The 16833-nt window shown below is 44.6% G+C and overlaps 1 protein-coding gene across 2 annotated transcripts in view; it reads left to right on the top strand.

Annotated features, from left to right (window-relative positions):
• Window positions 1-16833, top strand: part of SMUG1 (single-strand-selective monofunctional uracil-DNA glycosylase 1) — a 110699-nt gene that overhangs the window by 76220 nt on the left and 17646 nt on the right. For both annotated transcript variants that reach the window (XM_078688243.1, XM_078688252.1), the window contains one exon: window positions 11813-12112. In XM_078688243.1, the coding sequence (XP_078544369.1) occupies window positions 11816-12112 (297 nt within the window). In that variant the 5' untranslated portion in view covers window positions 11813-11815. The remainder of the gene's footprint in view (window positions 1-11812; window positions 12113-16833) is intronic.

Here is a 16833-nt window from a genome sequence, read left to right as displayed (position 1 = left end):
AGTACAAATACAATTAGTCGCGTTGAAATGTCACAAAATAATTATTATATTAATTCCAGATTAGGTTGTACTCTATGTGGCGCTGATGAAGGGAAATTTATAGGAGGTCTAATATCAATGAGATGTGGTAGGTGCAGTACAGCAGGCTGCACCTAGATGTCCATAGTGAGCAAGGCACCAGTACTGCTTGTCTAGGTACAGTAGCACTAGCTGTGCCTAGAGGTCCCTAGTGAGCATCATAAACTTTGAAGATATGATGAATCTACCCTACCCATAATGCATTGCATGGAAGACAGTACCACTAGTACATTCAAATAGCAATGTCCATGTATATAATTAGTAGCTTTGAAAAGTGACAAAATAATTATTATATTAATTCCAGATTAGGTTGTACTCTGTGGAGCTGATGAAAGGAATTTTATAGAAGGTCTAATATAAATGTGAGATGTGCTAGCGAGTAAAGTAATCACTTCCAATCTAGTTTAGGACTAAGTGAGTGTCCTGTCTGAAGGCCTTTAAAAGAGTAGTGCCTTGAAGCTGTAATTAAAACCTAGGGTGTAACAACACAGGTAACATGGGGTGTCCTCATGGGAGATTACAAGAAGAGACAAGGCGGTACTAAGGAGGAACTACAAAGCCTAATGACCAATGAAAAGCCACCATTTGCAAACGACAGGGACAGGAGTTATTTAAAAAGATGGGTGGGAGGTGGAGCTTTATCCACATATCCTGAACACAGCATGTCTTGAAGAGACAGCACAACTGCTGCCTAGGCGAGACCTAAAAAGAATAGTCTGTGAATCACAGACTCACCTGGCCTGGGGTCCACACAGTAAAGGTATAAACAGCTTCTGCTGAGCAAGCTCTTTTTGGTTTTTCATGCCTCGAGAGCCAAAATGCAAAGCGGCTCCTCGTCAGAGACTGGCATTCCTGGAAGCAGTGTTAGCTTGGACACGTTCACATTGCTGCAGCAGATTACAGTTACACTAGAGTGAGTAAATATGGTTTACGTTTTCACAGAAGGGAACGGTTCCCTATTGAGAGGGAAGATTATTTTCAGTGATCGTTGGTAGTGAGTTTGTTTAAAGCAAGGATAGAAGAAAGTCCTTAGGGTGATTATATTTCAAATATGGATCCGATGTGACGTGTGATCTGTGGCAAAGCAGGGCAGTGATGAGGAATTGTTTGGAACAGCAGCACATAAGACGCTGCTTCAATTACGAGATAAAGAATGAAGTCACTGAGACCTGAAAATGGTGACAATGAAAAGAAAGTATTATGTATGAAAAGGTACCACGTATAGTAGGCGTTTTTTATCATGAACATTTCTGCCTTCCATGAATGTAATGCTCATGTTGGACCGTTGTGGTGTGTGGCCACTGACGAGGAGAGTGTACTCTGAGTGTATCAGCATATAAAAAAATGTAATTAAAAAATGCAATTTCTTGCCCCTATTGGAACAATTTGGAGTTTTTAGAGTTTTTTTCAGCTAAGCTTCAACAGGCTTATCAGTGATGCAAATGGTCTGGGCGTGGGTTATTAAAGTGGAGTTTGAGGTACAGTACCCCTCGTGCTGTGACATGCATTTCATAAATTTCCTCATTGCACGCGCTGCCTCTCTGTAGGTTTGCAGGTCCTTAGATCACTCTGATTCAAATGAAGGGATGATCTAAAACACACACAGGTTAAGGAAATCAATAAATGATATATGGGCATACCACTGTATAACGTCTGTTTCTGCTAGCTTAAATACTTCCTCCCTACACTATGAAGCATAATGTATACCTCTCTGTGTCCCTTTATAAAACAGACGTTTTTGGTGCGCTAGAAGTGATATTTTCTGGTGTCAAATGAGTTTGCAAGGAAAGGCCTCTATGGAAGGTTAGACTCACAATGAGACAGCTCACTTTACAATCTAGCTTGACACTGCCTGTCTAGAATTGTTTGACATACTCTCTGAAGGAGAGCCACATTGTGAATCCTTCCCAAGCTGCCACACTGAACACAGTCATTGCTTAGAAGGGATCTAATATCTGAGGGATGGAGGTTGTGTCTTTGCTCCTACTATACCATCACATGCTAGGAGGTGCTGTAGTCTTTATCTCCCTTCTTCATTTTTTTAAGCTTATCTCTCTCCCTCAGAAGATTATTTCCCTTACCAAACCTTCTCTGACTCTCACAAAACTCCTCTTATTCAAACATAGATATTTCATGAACTGCCCTTATTTTCATAATTTTTCGAATTATGCATTCTCCACTATTCAGGTCCCTCTTCCACAGCCTCCGCCACAAGTCATGGCAGACGTTTTAGCCTGACTCAGTTTGCACAACTCCAAAAGGGCTATTGCTAAAAACTAAAATAGCCATTTGGTTGCCTCTTGAAGACAACATTCAAGCAGACTAATAAACGTGGTCCCTGAACCTCACATCTGAGACAGGTTAAGTTTGCCAGATTTGTACATTTTTGATAGCCTTGTGTAGTGGTATTGTAAATCTGACTGGCTTTTTATTAGGTGGCAGAGAAATTATGCTTGGTGTAATTTGGGACCTATTTATTGTGTGTGAGGAGATACTTAGGAAGAATTCCTGATGATGGGCAGTTTCTGAAGCGTATGTATTAAGGTGGTTAGACGGCTCAGTTATTTTAACTGGCATGTTATTTTAGCAGTATGACTACTGATGTGAGGGAATCAATATAGTTAATTAACTTCCAAAAATTTAAGGAGTTTGCAAAGTTCCCGCCTAATCTTCCTTCTAGTAAAATGACCTGTTCTGGAGAGCGTTGCCATTTTGCTTATTTAACTTCCTCCATTTTTTGTTTGATGACAAAAGGATAATCATTCAGTGTTATACTGCAGCATGAAAATCGCTGTTTTTATTGTACTGTATTAAAAGGGCAAGAGAACCCCGGAATCAGAGAAGTATCTTTCTTAAAAACACAAGACCAAAGTCACTGTCTCCGGGGTCACTTTTCCAAAGTGATTTAGGAATTTGCTTTGGCACTTATTGTACATTTTGTTCAGAACAGATGTCATCTTGATTAGCTTTGTGCCGTCTCAGTTAGTGCAAACTGGTAGTTTATGTTTACAAAAATGTCATCCACCATTGAATTTCACACACTTGTTTACTAACCCTGATAAACCCAACGAACACAAATATATGTAATTATTGCATCAGTAGATGAATACTGTAATTTACCACTCTGGTTTCCACTTAAAAAGAGTCAGCCCGGGGGGGGCTATGGGGCGTGGCTTGGCAGCGACCAAGATGGCCGCATAATTTCGCGGCGCTCCTGAGGCCCGACTGAAACCCCCAAAATCCGTCTTTTATCCTGCTACAATACCGATTCCGCTGACAGCACCCACTGGCCGCAGTGTTCCTGTGCAGATCAGTGGTTGTTTTGGCCCGATCCGACTCCGGTAAGCCGAGTACCGGAGCTCGGCGAAAACGGGCCTTGTGGGGCCTAGGACTCTAGAGGCCACAGGTGAAGCACCGACCTCGAGTGGCCAGCAGGCTGGTGGCGGCGCTCCCTTAGGCGGATGCATGGAGCGATAGGCGGCGGTGGAACCTGGGTGCGACGGAGGGCCCTGGCGCTCATTGAACAGACATCTTCCCCTGCCACCCCCCCCACCCCCCTACCCCCTGGACTGCCTCCAGGGACGAGTATCGGGCAGATTTTGAAGGCGAGACGCGGACTGGACCCCGAAGGGTGCATGGCCGGATTTGTGACGCAAGCGAGGCGGCGCGCCTGGCGGTGGTGAGGATCGCGATCCCTGGACGGCGACCGGGGCTGGTGGGCAGCTGCGGGGACACAGTGGACAGGACCGTCCCCGGCTCAGTGTGGAGGGGTGCAAGTCACCCGGCGGACAACCCTGACGTCGCGCAGACGCCTACCACGCTTGTGAATACCCCACCTAGGGAAGACCTAACCGGGACTCTCCCAGCCACAGTGGAGCGAAGACAGACGGCGGCGGGCCAAGAGACCATTGGTCAGTACCAACGGCTGTCATGAGACCTAAGAAGTCCACGGTGACGCAGTCAAATACTATGGACAACTACACGGCGGAGCAGGGGAGGGGGTGCTGAAACCCACGCGGGGAACCCGGAGGAGCACGGTGAGCCTTCCTTGTCCTCCATAATGCAGGCCATCCAATCCCTAGGCACTACACTGGAATCCAAAATAGACAAAATGTCTATTGAACTGACGCTCCAACGGGCAGACCTGAACAAAACCTCGGAAAAGGCCATGCAAAATGCAGCAGACATTGTAGAGATACGTGGTGCTACCAAGACGTTGCAACAACAGGTCCAGCAGCCCACGCACACACAGACAGATAACGGCCCGCCTGGAGGATCAGGGAGGGCCTGAAGGAATAACCTGCGAGTGGTGGGCGTACCGGAGAAAATGGAGGGGGCCAGTGTGGACCTCTTCCTGGAAGATCTCATCTTAAACCGTTTGCAACCCAAAAGATTGTCTAAGTTCTTTGTTATTGAGCGAGCGCACAGGGCGCCGATCCCGCCGCCGCGCCCGGGGGCCCCGCCTCGCACAATCATTGTTCGGATCTTAAATTATAGAGACAGGGACGCAATCTTACAGGCCAGCTGCCAACATGGAGACCTACGCATTGAAAATGCCACTATCAGGTACTTCCCTGACTTCACGCTTAAAGTTCAGCAGGAGCGCCGATCGTTCGATGTTGTCAAGAAGGTGCTCCGAGAGCGTGGAATCAAGTACATGCTGTTCTTCCCGGCGCGGCTCAAGATCCTGGCAGGTGGGAAATCCTTCTTTTTTACAGCCCCGGAGAAGGTGTACGCGTGGCTCGAGAAGCATGGACATTCGAACCCGGAGCGTGGGGGCAGCTGGAGGAGTGCTGTCTCCCAGTCTCCGGCCTCGTCCATGGGATCCGTGGGAGGTGAGCGACGACGACAGAAGAGCCCACAATCGGCAGGAAGGAGCAGAACCCGCAGTCTCTCGGCATCGCCGGACATGGGGTGAAAGGGCAGAGACTGTCATCACGACCTGCTCACCATCCGTGGACACATAATGTACCTGATGACTTTGGGTTTGGTGAAACTGGGACGTGCCGGGAGGATGCTCACTTGTTGCTGGGTGGTCCCCGGGAGGGAGATATGATGGTACTGGACATAACTGTTCGTACTCCCTGGCACGCCGTAGGGGAGGGGGGTCCTGATTGGGCGTCAATGTTGTGCTTCTCTCCTCGAGACACTGCCCTAGGCCGCGGCATATGGTGGAATAGCTGAAACATTGAAATAGGGGGTAGGGTATGGGCCTCGGATGTTGGACTTGGTGGCTCCACTCACCCCCTGAGTTTTTCGTTATTAGGGCTACATGCGCTCTGCTTGTTGGGGTTGTCTGGCTCTGTTGCCCGGCGTAGCAGGGAGGGGGGATGGTGAGGGAGGTTGGGGGGGTTGGGCTTCTGCTTAAGTTCTACATGTTTGGTACTTATTGTGTATTTGTTCATGGTCCGAGGGCACTATCAGCTAGGGGGGGGGAGTTGGGAGGCGGGGAGGGGTGGCGGCCTACCCTTACAGTTGACTGATTCAATGGCAGGAACCGCAATGTCACAGTCACAACACATTAATGTGATATCCTGGAATGTTAACGGCCTGCAATATAAGATCAAACACACAGTGGTGCTCCAATACATTCGCAGGCATGCCCCTGACGTGGTCCTCCTACAGGAGACACATTTGTTGGGGAACCATTGTAGGGCCCTTGATCGGTTTGGATGCACCCTACGTGCGCACGCTGGCTTTACCACGGGCTCCAGGGGGGTGGGAATCCTTGTCAGGAACTCTCTACCGCTGATCCTGGGGCGGAGATGGCTAGATCCCCTGGGAAGATATGCGGAGGGTAGAACACTGAATCTATGCTCACTTTACATCCCTCCAAAACTACACAACACCACTCTCCCAGACATAGGAAAATTGCTCTTGGAGATGCCTACTGGGACGCTGGTCCCTGGGGGGGGGGGGACATGAATGACGTCATGGAGAGGGATCTTGACAGGTCGCAGAGTCCAATGGCCAGGGGAAAAAAATAAAATAAAAAAGAGTCAGCCCAGTCTCAGTAGTGTGCTACTTCAATAGTCTGTTTAGAAATCTATATGTCGGTACTGATCTGGGCAGATTGCCAGATAGATCCACAAAAGACTACAAAAGGTGGGCTTGCCTTTTTGGAACACTACAGGGGAATATATCAGTCTGATATACAACCTTTTCCAGAACGCATTATAGACTACCTAGATAAGTTGCCGATCCCTTCACTTAATAGTGAGTTTGGAGAATTCCTATTAACAGACTTCGCACTTGAAGAAATTGAAATAGTAATAGGCTCACTCGCTAACTGTAAAGCGACTGGGGAAGATGGTCTACCAGCAGAATTATATAAAAGACTAGCCCCTACCCTTAATGTATACTTTTTGAGATTAGCTAATCATATATTGAAAGGAGGAGAACCGCCAGCCACTTTCCATACAGCAGTAGTAGTCAGTGTTTTAAAGAAAAAGACAGAGAAAATGTTAACTCTCATAGACCTATTAGTCTTCTTAACGTTGACTATAAGATTTTTACAAAGCTTGTAACAAATAGGCTTAATAAGTCTGTAGGTTCTCTTATTCACGCAGACCAATGTGGATTTGTGGCAGGGAGACAGCGCTCGACAAATATGACATTTTTAATAGAAGCACTGGACTATTTGAATAAGAACAAAATTGAAGCACAGGTATGGCTTCTAGATGATGAGAAAGCCTTCGATTTAGTTTCCTGGGACTGTCTTTTTATTATTTTAGAAAAGTTCGTATTTCCAGAAGGTTTTTATATAAATAATAAGAAAACTTTATAAAGGCTCACGGGCACAATTATTGATTAAGTCAATGAATGTAGGTTCTTGTCTTATAAATCGGGGCACAAGACAGAGCTGTCCCCTTTCTCCCATTTTGTTCGCCCTTTTTATTGAACCGTTACCAATAGCCATTAGACATAAAAGAGAACAAACTATGCCTTTACAAGATATGACTAATATAAAACTATATGCAGATGACATTGTTCTTTTCTTAAACACTAAAGACAGCACCCAAGAAGAGATACTAGTTTTTTTTTTCGGAATTCCAAGAAATAGGAGGATATAAAATAAATACGACAAGGATGGAAATTATTTTATGTAATTGTTCTGTAGCTACTCTTTTGCCCAATTTTAGATTAACATATACAATTAGTCCGAAGAGATACCTGGGGGTATATGTAACAGAAAAAGTAGAGGAGCTATTTCAGTTAAATTATATTCTGCCGAACCAAAAAATTAAGTCAACTACCATTATCGGTTCTTGGCCGAGCAGCACTTATTCGAATGTCTATTTTACCATTGTTTAATTTCTTACTTGCAGCAGCCCCATGCATTTTACAAATATCTTTCTTTAAGGAAATAGATAGTCTGTTTTCTTCTTTTTTATGGGCTAATAAGGCACCAAGACAAGCGCTTAGCACTTTATATTATTCAAAGGAAGAGGGAGGGTTATCCCTCCCAAATATAAGAGAATATTATTTCCCAAATTATGCACACAATTATTACAGATTCTTTCCCCAATTCGATAATTCGGAAGTAGATAATTTTTTTATGAATAAAATCTTAACACAGTATAAAATTAAAGACCCCACTAGAATAGTAAAGGATCCAAAGAAAGTGTGGTACAAAGTACTCCAATGGATTCTTAAACAGAGAGCCCAAATATTGGCCTTCTATAAGATCCCGAGAATCCATGTCACGAAGGCTCTGTCAGACCCGTATACGGGGGAGGTGGAACTACTGCAGCCTGTTGAAGTGAGTAAGGGGGAGGAAAACGGATATAGGCAAATAAAAGACTTCATCAACTTAGATTCATGGAAAGAGTGGTCTGAGATAGAAATAAGACCATCCCACTCCAAGGATATACTTAAATGGTCTTATATTAAAATAAAACATTGCCTAGGAAAGATTGATATAGAGGCCTTGACAGCAGGCTCTGGAATAATTGAAGCTTTAGGAAATTCCGTAAAGAGGTCAGTAAGTACGTAGATATATTTTTTTTATAATAACAAACTGGTCCCTAGTTATGGGAAATTGCAGGATAAATGGAGTGAAAAAGAGGGAATACAGATTCCAAGAACAACCTGGAGAAGTGGTAATAAGTGTAATGCCACATTCATTCGAGGAGCTAATTATAAAAGAATGCAATTTTACACAAAATGGTTACTCTATAGAACCCCGACATTCTTACATAATATTTATCCCAAGATAGAAGATAGGTGGTTTCGATGTGCAGAAGAAGGAGGAGGCACATGGTCACACATTGTCTGGCACTGACCCAAAATAGGAAATTTCTGGGGAGACATTGAAAAATATCTTAGAAATACCTTCGGCCAATCGATAGTTATTGATAAATATATCTCAGTTCTGGGTAGCTCTCTGAATCAAATGCAGAGCAATGCGCAAGAAGAATGCCTATACATATATGCCCTTGTGACAAGATCTCTGATTCTACAAGATTGGTGTTGTAAAAAAATACCTTCATTCCAAGCATGGAGAGCAAAATTAAGTAAAGTCAAAGAATTAAAAGGGCGATATGCACTCAGAACGGGAGCCCTTAGGAAGTTTGAAAGATGCAGGGGACCCATAGCTAATTAATGTTCTGTAATTGATGTAATTGTAGCCATATTGTTGTTGATTTAATTCAATTCCAAATATATGCACAAGTCACATAATAATATTTATTTATTTATTATGTGATGAGGAAGTGTGCAATATATAATTGTATATAGAAATATTTTAAGAATTATATTAAGTGTATTGTATAGAGCAGAATAGCTTTATGTATTTTTATATATATATATACATATACATATTTAAGTATTCTTGAATAATTGTTAAATAGGATAAGAAGTATGGATGTATGTTGCACTTTGTATTTGTTTTTTTTGCTCCAAATGTTCAATAATTTGAACTCTCAATAAAAGAATAATACAAAATTTAAAAAATTGGGCTTGAGAGAGATGTCCTGTAGGAAAAGGTTGGCATTGGTTGAAATGGCGCATTGGCTATAGGTCAAATATCTTACTTGCTTTTTTGTTTATCAATTAGTTTCTTGACATATATTTTCTACCAAAAAAGAAATATCAGCAAATTCAATGACATGCAAGTTCAACATAAATCCATAGTAAGATACAAATGCTGTTTGTGATACATATACCAATACCAAATATTACTAAAATATAAGACAGGAAGACAAAAGATGGAAAGGAGTGAAAAAATAAGTCATAGATAGAGAGAAGAAAAGAAAGAAAAAAGGACAGAAGGAAAAAGACGGGAGGGAAGACAACACTGAACTACAAAGCAGGGTACGGAAGACCAAGAAATCGATCATTCAGGCTACACCCAAGTATAGTAATGCTGGGGGGATGGTGAGACGTGTGCAGTGACAATGACGAGACAGAATCAAGACCCATGGCGAATTGGGGGGCATACTGCAGAAAGGGAGAAATTAAGAAGTTTCTTAATTGCATTGACAAGTCCAATTACTTTAAAAGAATTTTAAAAGGACAACTACCCGATTGAAAATAATTGAAACTTAACCAGTTGGCATATTGTTTACTTGAGAAAAGTTCAAAAAGAGCAGTTTTGGTTATCGTGAATAACTGTGTAGTTAGTCTTGAAATGCTGCACCTTCTTGTAAAATAAAGATAAACCCAATAAGGTAAGAGGAGTTCGAAGTTTTAAGTGTGTAGTTGTGATCATAAGTAGAGACAATCCACGGCAGGAATGTGCGTGTCATGTACTAGTCTTCCTGGAGAATGGATACCCTGTAATCAAACTCTAGCATACATTGAAATCGTTTTTGATTACCACAGCATTGCTAGACATTTAGATTATGTTAAAAAAGTATTTAGATTTTAACATGCATCTACTGGAGCTTTATGTTTCTGGTTGGAAAGGAGCTATTTCTTGCCCTTCTAAAATCTTAATGGCCATGGTGTAAAAAGTGGGTTTTGGTCTCGTACAACATTATTGAAAAAAAAGCCTACCCAGATTAAATCAATTAGAAGAAAATTCGATGTAATAGACACATTTTCTGGTAGAAGACACAACGTGTTGCATATGGATTTTACAGACTGTGAGTGTGTATTCCCAGTCACGAAAGAGAGCATCATTTGTGTGCATGACCAATCAGTACCTCTCAGCATCCTCCTTCTATCCACTGTTCCGTTATCCTAAATGTGAGATATTATGTTTCCAAAAGGCTAGCCACCCATCGAAATATTTTATTGAGTACAAGTTATGAATTTAAGCTAGCTAAGCTTTAATCAAAGTAAGTGCAGTACGTTTTTAAAACCTAAGAATCTTAATAAAAATGTTAATAAATTGTGGTCACTGTAAAACTTGCGCAATTAATGTATCCACAGATATCTCTGTGGTGACCGTAAACCCAGTAGAAAATGATTTATCACTTACTATCAACATTTGCCTCCATTTTACAGATCACTGGGAGCCATTTGTGGTGATACTTGCAGTCGTTTATGACCGCATTAAGATCAGACACCCCTATTTACCAACCACTTCAGCTCTAGAGATTTGACTGAGACTTGGGATGTTGTTTGTTGTTGCTGCTGCAGCCTGTGTAATGACTTGGCAGTCGGATATGGCGTGGAAGCACAGTTGGATAGCTAGCTGAGCGCATGCATTTGTGCAGTAAGGATGTACAGTAAGGATTTATGTGACTGTGCATCCTGAAAATGTGTAAGCTTTTGTTAAAATTGTGGGTGTGGCTTGAATATTTGATTGAAATAATTTGAGATCTTTGTGGAAAGTGTTTGGCTGTCAAGTTTCATAAGCTCCGAGTCAGGACATAGCACTGCAGTGACAATAACTTGATCTGGGAGCGTCCCAATGTGTGGAACCCCATTCCTCTGTTTATCTATAGGGTATCTCGTCTCTTGAAATGTTGAAAGGAGAGCTGAAATGTTAAATGTCTCCTGATTTCAGGTTCGTAGATAATGGCCACCTGAAATGATCACTGTAGTTGTGTAGTCTTTTATTTTACACTATTTAACATAAGTTTGCCTTTCTGTTTCCAAATACTTTTTTAGTCAGCATACCACTATGTATTCTTATATTATGTACATATTTTCCTTTTTCTGTTATCCTCTCGAACTTGCTGATTGGGTACTGTGCATTGTTTGGATTCTTCATGTCTTGTAACCTCGTACTGAGTAATATTTGTCATGATATCCAATATTTTTGGTTTATGCCTTTATCTCCTGATGTCTCAGTACTGTGTGGTCTATATTATTTGCTCATTCGATACTTTTGATTGATTTTGTTCGTATGTAATGTTAACTGTGGGGTACTATCTAACATATTTGACTTGGTTATTCGATATTGTGGCTTGTTATGTCTCCCCTCTATTGTTAACCCGGTACTACTATGCAAACTACATGGCTTACTTACTCAATACTGGGATTGTTAACCCAGTACTGTGTAAACTGTATGATTTACTTATTCAATACTGGGATTGCCTGTGCTTTTTCTTTGTTTATGTGGTACTATGCAAAGCACTTTGTTTCCCACTCTATCTTTCCACTCTTTATAAACTGCAAATAAACAACAGTACGGCATGTTAACCTGCTGGCTTCAGTTCTTTTAGAGGCTTAGGTTTGGCATCAGTACCTCTCTTTAAATGCACTATGATTTCAGTACTGACCATTTCCGATTCGAAGAATTCTCTTCATTAACAGTATTTTGTTCCCTTCTGCCTTATAGAAGATGGCGGTGGAGCTGGCAGCTTCCCTTGGCCTCGCAAATGGGCCAGGACACTTTGAGTCTGAAATAAAGACTCTCTGGGAAGGGGATAGCGTGGGTGACCGTTTCCTGCAGACTGAGCTGGAGCTCAATGTCCGGCTAAAGGAATTGTCCTTCCAGGAGCCTGTTCAGTACATTTACAACCCTCTGGAGTATGCCTGGGACCCCCATCAGGCCTACGTAAGGAAATACTGCAAGTCCCAGAAGGAGGTGCTGTTCCTGGGCATGAACCCCGGCCCCTTCGGAATGGCCCAGACTGGGGTAAGCCTTCCATTGAAAGCATTTAAGGTACACAGGGAATCGTGAAAATACACATCCTCTCAGAACTAGGGCCTATTTTAACATGCCAAATCTATACATCTGCTCCCACGGCACTTATTTTGTTCCTTAAACCTGGGCTCCTCCGGATAAAGAGAAAAATTTGCACTAGCACTTGTTGGTATGTAATCTAAATATTTTACGCATAGATGGCCGTTCGCAGAATGTTTAACTATGTAGCTGTCTGATTTCTCTTATTTTCATGAGTGCAAACTCTCAGGTTTTGGACTCGGATGCTGCTCCATTTTGTTCCTCCAAGTGGAGTTTCTGCAGCACCACTGGGAAATAAATATCTGTACTTACATAGATATGGAGCAGGAACGCGTCCGTTTGTGTGTGTGTGTGTCTTTGAATGTGTTGTGACTGCGTGAGGGATATAATTCAGAATGTGAGGAGTAGTTTGCAAGGTGAGTGGCCCCGCAGTTGATGTCAGAGTGAATGTTGAGGGGTAAGAGGACTTGCTGGTGCCTGCAAATTTCACATCTACTCACTTACTACGTAAGCAATCTGTTGAAGTTCACCCACTGCCTCGGTCTGCACTTTATACTAATAATAATGTGCGATTTCTGTTAGATAGTACAGCAATTTAAAGGCTTGCCTTGTTTGAGGCTAAAGGTTAAAGTGATGGATTGGACTTGACAGAGGAAAATTGAATTTTAATCTTGGACGGGGCTAAAGCATGTTATTACTCATGCCCCCCGAAGCCCTGCAGTTCTCTTAAAGGATTTCTGTGCAATACCTTATAGTACGAGCCGTCTCTGCTTTTTATATCACCTTTTAAAAATGGTTCTATTAGCTGTTTCAACTTACAGAATCTTAACAAACTAGAAGCTATTGAATAAACTAGGTTTCACTGGTGGTGCTTTTTGTGTTCGGTGTGGTGCCTCTGTTCACACAGTACTGGAGAGGACACATGCATGCACTGGCATATTTGAATTAAGTAGAATTGGCAAAGAACACGGTGGGTCATTAGCAGTTGATTCCAATGAACAACTCTGGCTTCAATATCGCACAAGCAGTGAATTACTCTTAGCGAAATGCTAGGCGGATTTAACGTTTTTAAAGGGAGGCACTATACTCAAACACTATTAATAATGGGGAGGCGTGGCTAACCACAGCACAAGATGGCTGCACCCTAGAGGAGCTTCCCGCCGGCGACCCCTACATTACACGCACAGTGGGTGTCAGAGGGGCAGACGGGGCTCACGGAGTGCCGCTGCGCCCCCATACTTTCCTGCCAGGAGCAGAGCTCCCCGGAGATACAGGGATTTCCTTATGACGAATTTTGGGGAACTTTGACTCTGGTGGCCCGCGGCCCAAAATGGCAGCTGCATCATGCAAAGACTTTGCCGGCAACCATGCTTAGCCGTGAGGTGATGGACAGGTCACCTACTGTGCCCAGAATGGTGGGCCCAGAGAGCCAGGTACTGTTGTGTGCAGGTCACCACAATGACAAGAAGGCTGCAACAGAAGGTCTGACCCTCCCACCCCTGAGTGTGAGGCTGCAACAGCAGGCTAAAAGGAGAGAGGACTTTGGTGGGCTTTTTGGGCCCAAGCAGGAGGGGTTGTAGGCGGCGGCTTGTTGCTGCTTAGCCTATCGTTGGTACAGGGCTACAGATACTGAGTGTGGAGAGCCCCCGAGGGATGTGATGGATTTGAGGGACAAGTGAGCTGATCTACCTTGTGAGGCACTGAACATTTAGGAAGCTCTGTGAGGAGCTGGCTGCGACCCCGGTGTTCCTGGACAGTGGACTGTCATTGCCTGTGAGATGTTGAACCTTAATGAACTGATGAGGGATCACTCCCGCTGTGGGGGTGCCCCTTCCTGCGCTTGGGCTGTGTTGTGCTCCTGCCTGCATTGCAAATGCAGGAGAGTAACTGGTTTCCGTTTGTGGGGCGATTTCTTGGAGTGGTCCCTGCCTGAGTGAAACTTTCCCCCAAGTGTGGTCTCCTATGAGATGGGGCGCACCAGAGCACTGCGAGAGTCCACGGTGGGCTCTTGATCTGGTCTGGAGTCCACCCGGCTGCAAGTGGCTCTGCCAGGAGGGGTGGCAGAGAGTGCTTGGGTTCCTGCTGTTGGGGCACCAGTGGACATCACTCTGGCACAAATTCTGTGGCCATTAACAAATCCAGAGACTTCCTGGAGCAAAAACTGGATTGCATGTGGTGGACCCGGGGATCCTCTGCGACAAACACCGTAAGATGAGTGCTAGAGTGCTGTAGACGGAGGCATTCAAAGTGGCGGTCCCGCCTCGCCTCGATGCCCTGGACACACAGGTGCTCACTAGGCGGGTGGACACTCTTAAGAGATAAGTGGAAGATGGACTAACGTGAGGATTGTTGGTTTCCCGGAAAAGGCAGAGGATCAGGACATGATTCCCTATCTGCAGCACTGGTTCGTGTCGATGGTGGAGCCGCGGGAGTTGCCCAGATCCTTCGTACTGGAAAGAGCTTCACCGGGTCCTGGCTCAGCAGCTGCCCTCCATGGAGCCCGCCACACCCATTGGCGTGCCTGCTGCAGTATCGAGACCAGGTTCGCATCCTGCAACGATCCTGAGAGGTGGGTAGGTTTCAAGTGGACAATGTACTGGTAGCGATTTTTCCGGACTACACCTTGGAGGTGCAGCCGAGCAGGGTCTCCATCACCCAAGTAAAAAAAAGACACTCAGGGAGGAAAATGCTTGCTATATGCTACTGTTTCCGACCCCTGTGGCTGCTTGGGAGTGGCTTGAAACATATAGGGCAGGCATGGAGGTGCTCTGGGCATAGACCCCCGAAGCCCAGGAGGACGAGGTGAAGATGTTGCAGCTGCCCTTAGGTGATCGGACCCTTGGAAGCTCAGGGAACGCGGGGCCTCCAGGAGGTGCTGGAGATTGCAATGCCGTTGCTGCTTTGAGAAGATCAGACACGAACCAAGGCTCGAGCCCAATCATTGCTGACAGGCGAGCAAGAAGTTGGTCCGACCCCATCAGTGATCATTCCATGCTCAATGGATGACCGCTAGACTGCTGTGCTTTGCTGTGGGGGCATGAGGGCCCATGTGTTTGATGTATTGACTCACAGAGAGATGCCCTTGGCTTACACACGGGGACTATATGCTGATGGTCAGTGTTTGCACCCTGTCGATGACTCCACAAGTATTTGTGCTCATTTGTATTAGGGCAGGCGGGAGACTGTTGTCGGAGCGGAGCTACATGTCACCCCTCACCAACTTCTCCTGGATGGTGGAGTTCACTGTGAATACTTACATTGTTGACAATTGCTTTTGGATAGTTGCTTGGTTCTTGGACGGGTGAACGTTTCTGCATTGTCCTGGGGATTGGGAGTTGGGACTGTTTGACTCAGGTGACGGGAGACAACACCCGAAGCACTGGACTTGTCATTTGTTGGGTGTCCCTTCTGTGGCAATTGAGGGGAGCTTGGGAGGAGGGGGCTAGTGGTCGAAATTCTGATGCATCATTATGTCATTACGCCTTATACTCAATTTAATTGAATTGTGAGAGTTATGGGATCTTATGCGAAGTGGCACAAAATTCTCTCGTACCTGTGGCGCAAGTAGGTAGAAGTGGCTTTCCTACAACAAACACGCCTGACGAGTGGGGAGGTTGATGCGCTACAACGGATATGGAAGGATAGTTGTACAACAAGATCTCTTCGGTTGACTGGTGTGGATTCGACTAGGGATGCCCTTAGACGTCTTGTCGGAACGTATCGATAAAGAAGGGAGGTACTTTTTCATTAGGGGACAGGTCAATGGAGTTGAGTTGATGCTGGGCAGCATACATGCCTCGAACCTCAACCAAATTCAGTTTTACGACTCCCTTGCCTCACTGCTGGCACTAACACCAGACACACCGTTGCTCTTGAGGGGAAATTTTAACACTATTTCAGACCATTCGACCCCACCCCTTCCAGACTCTCCGACCTTTAGAGTAGCCTCTGAATTCCAGGATTGGTGTTCCCACTGGGGATTACTGGATTCATAACACGCACAGCATGCACACTTGTGGGAATAAGCATACCACTCCCCAGTTTATAACCTCCTGAATGAGATGCTGGAGGAATATGCCTGAGGCTTCCTGGCCCTTTAGGTAGATTTGCGCAACGTTTTCGACACGCTGGGATGGTCTTATTTGAAGGAGGTGATCAGAATGAACCTCGGTCCACGGTGGTGCCGATGGTTGCCCTTTTGTATGCTGATGCACAGGCTTGTATGCAGGTGGGAGGTGACATCTCTGAGTCCTTTGGGGTGTTCCTGGGAACGTAACAGGAATGCCAGGAATGCCCCCTTTCACCAATGTTTTTGTGTTGGTCGTTTTGCCAGTATAATGAGGATTGATGGCAACACCTGGGGAATTCCGTTGTACAATGGAGTGCACATAGTGTCCTTGTATGCTGACGACATGCTGATTTATCTGCGACACCCTGACTTGGATATACCGTGGTGCATGTCTGTGTTGGAAGACCTAGGTGAAGCATCGGGTCTTATGACCACCTGGGAAAAAATATAATTCTTCCCCTTGTTCCCAGGCTGGATCGATGCTCCCCGTTCTGTAAAGGACTGACACATCCAATAGGCATCGACCCAGCTGAAGTACTTAGGGGTGCGTGTGTTTCATAGTGTGGTGGACACGAGGGAAGCTAAACTCAAGGCCTTGCTGCGG

The sequence above is a fragment of the Lissotriton helveticus genome, chromosome 1_1 (genome assembly GCF_964261635.1).
Source record: "Lissotriton helveticus chromosome 1_1, aLisHel1.1, whole genome shotgun sequence".
Classification (NCBI taxonomy): domain Eukaryota; kingdom Metazoa; phylum Chordata; class Amphibia; order Caudata; family Salamandridae; genus Lissotriton; species Lissotriton helveticus.
This window is presented reverse-complemented; position numbering and strand designations above follow the sequence as displayed.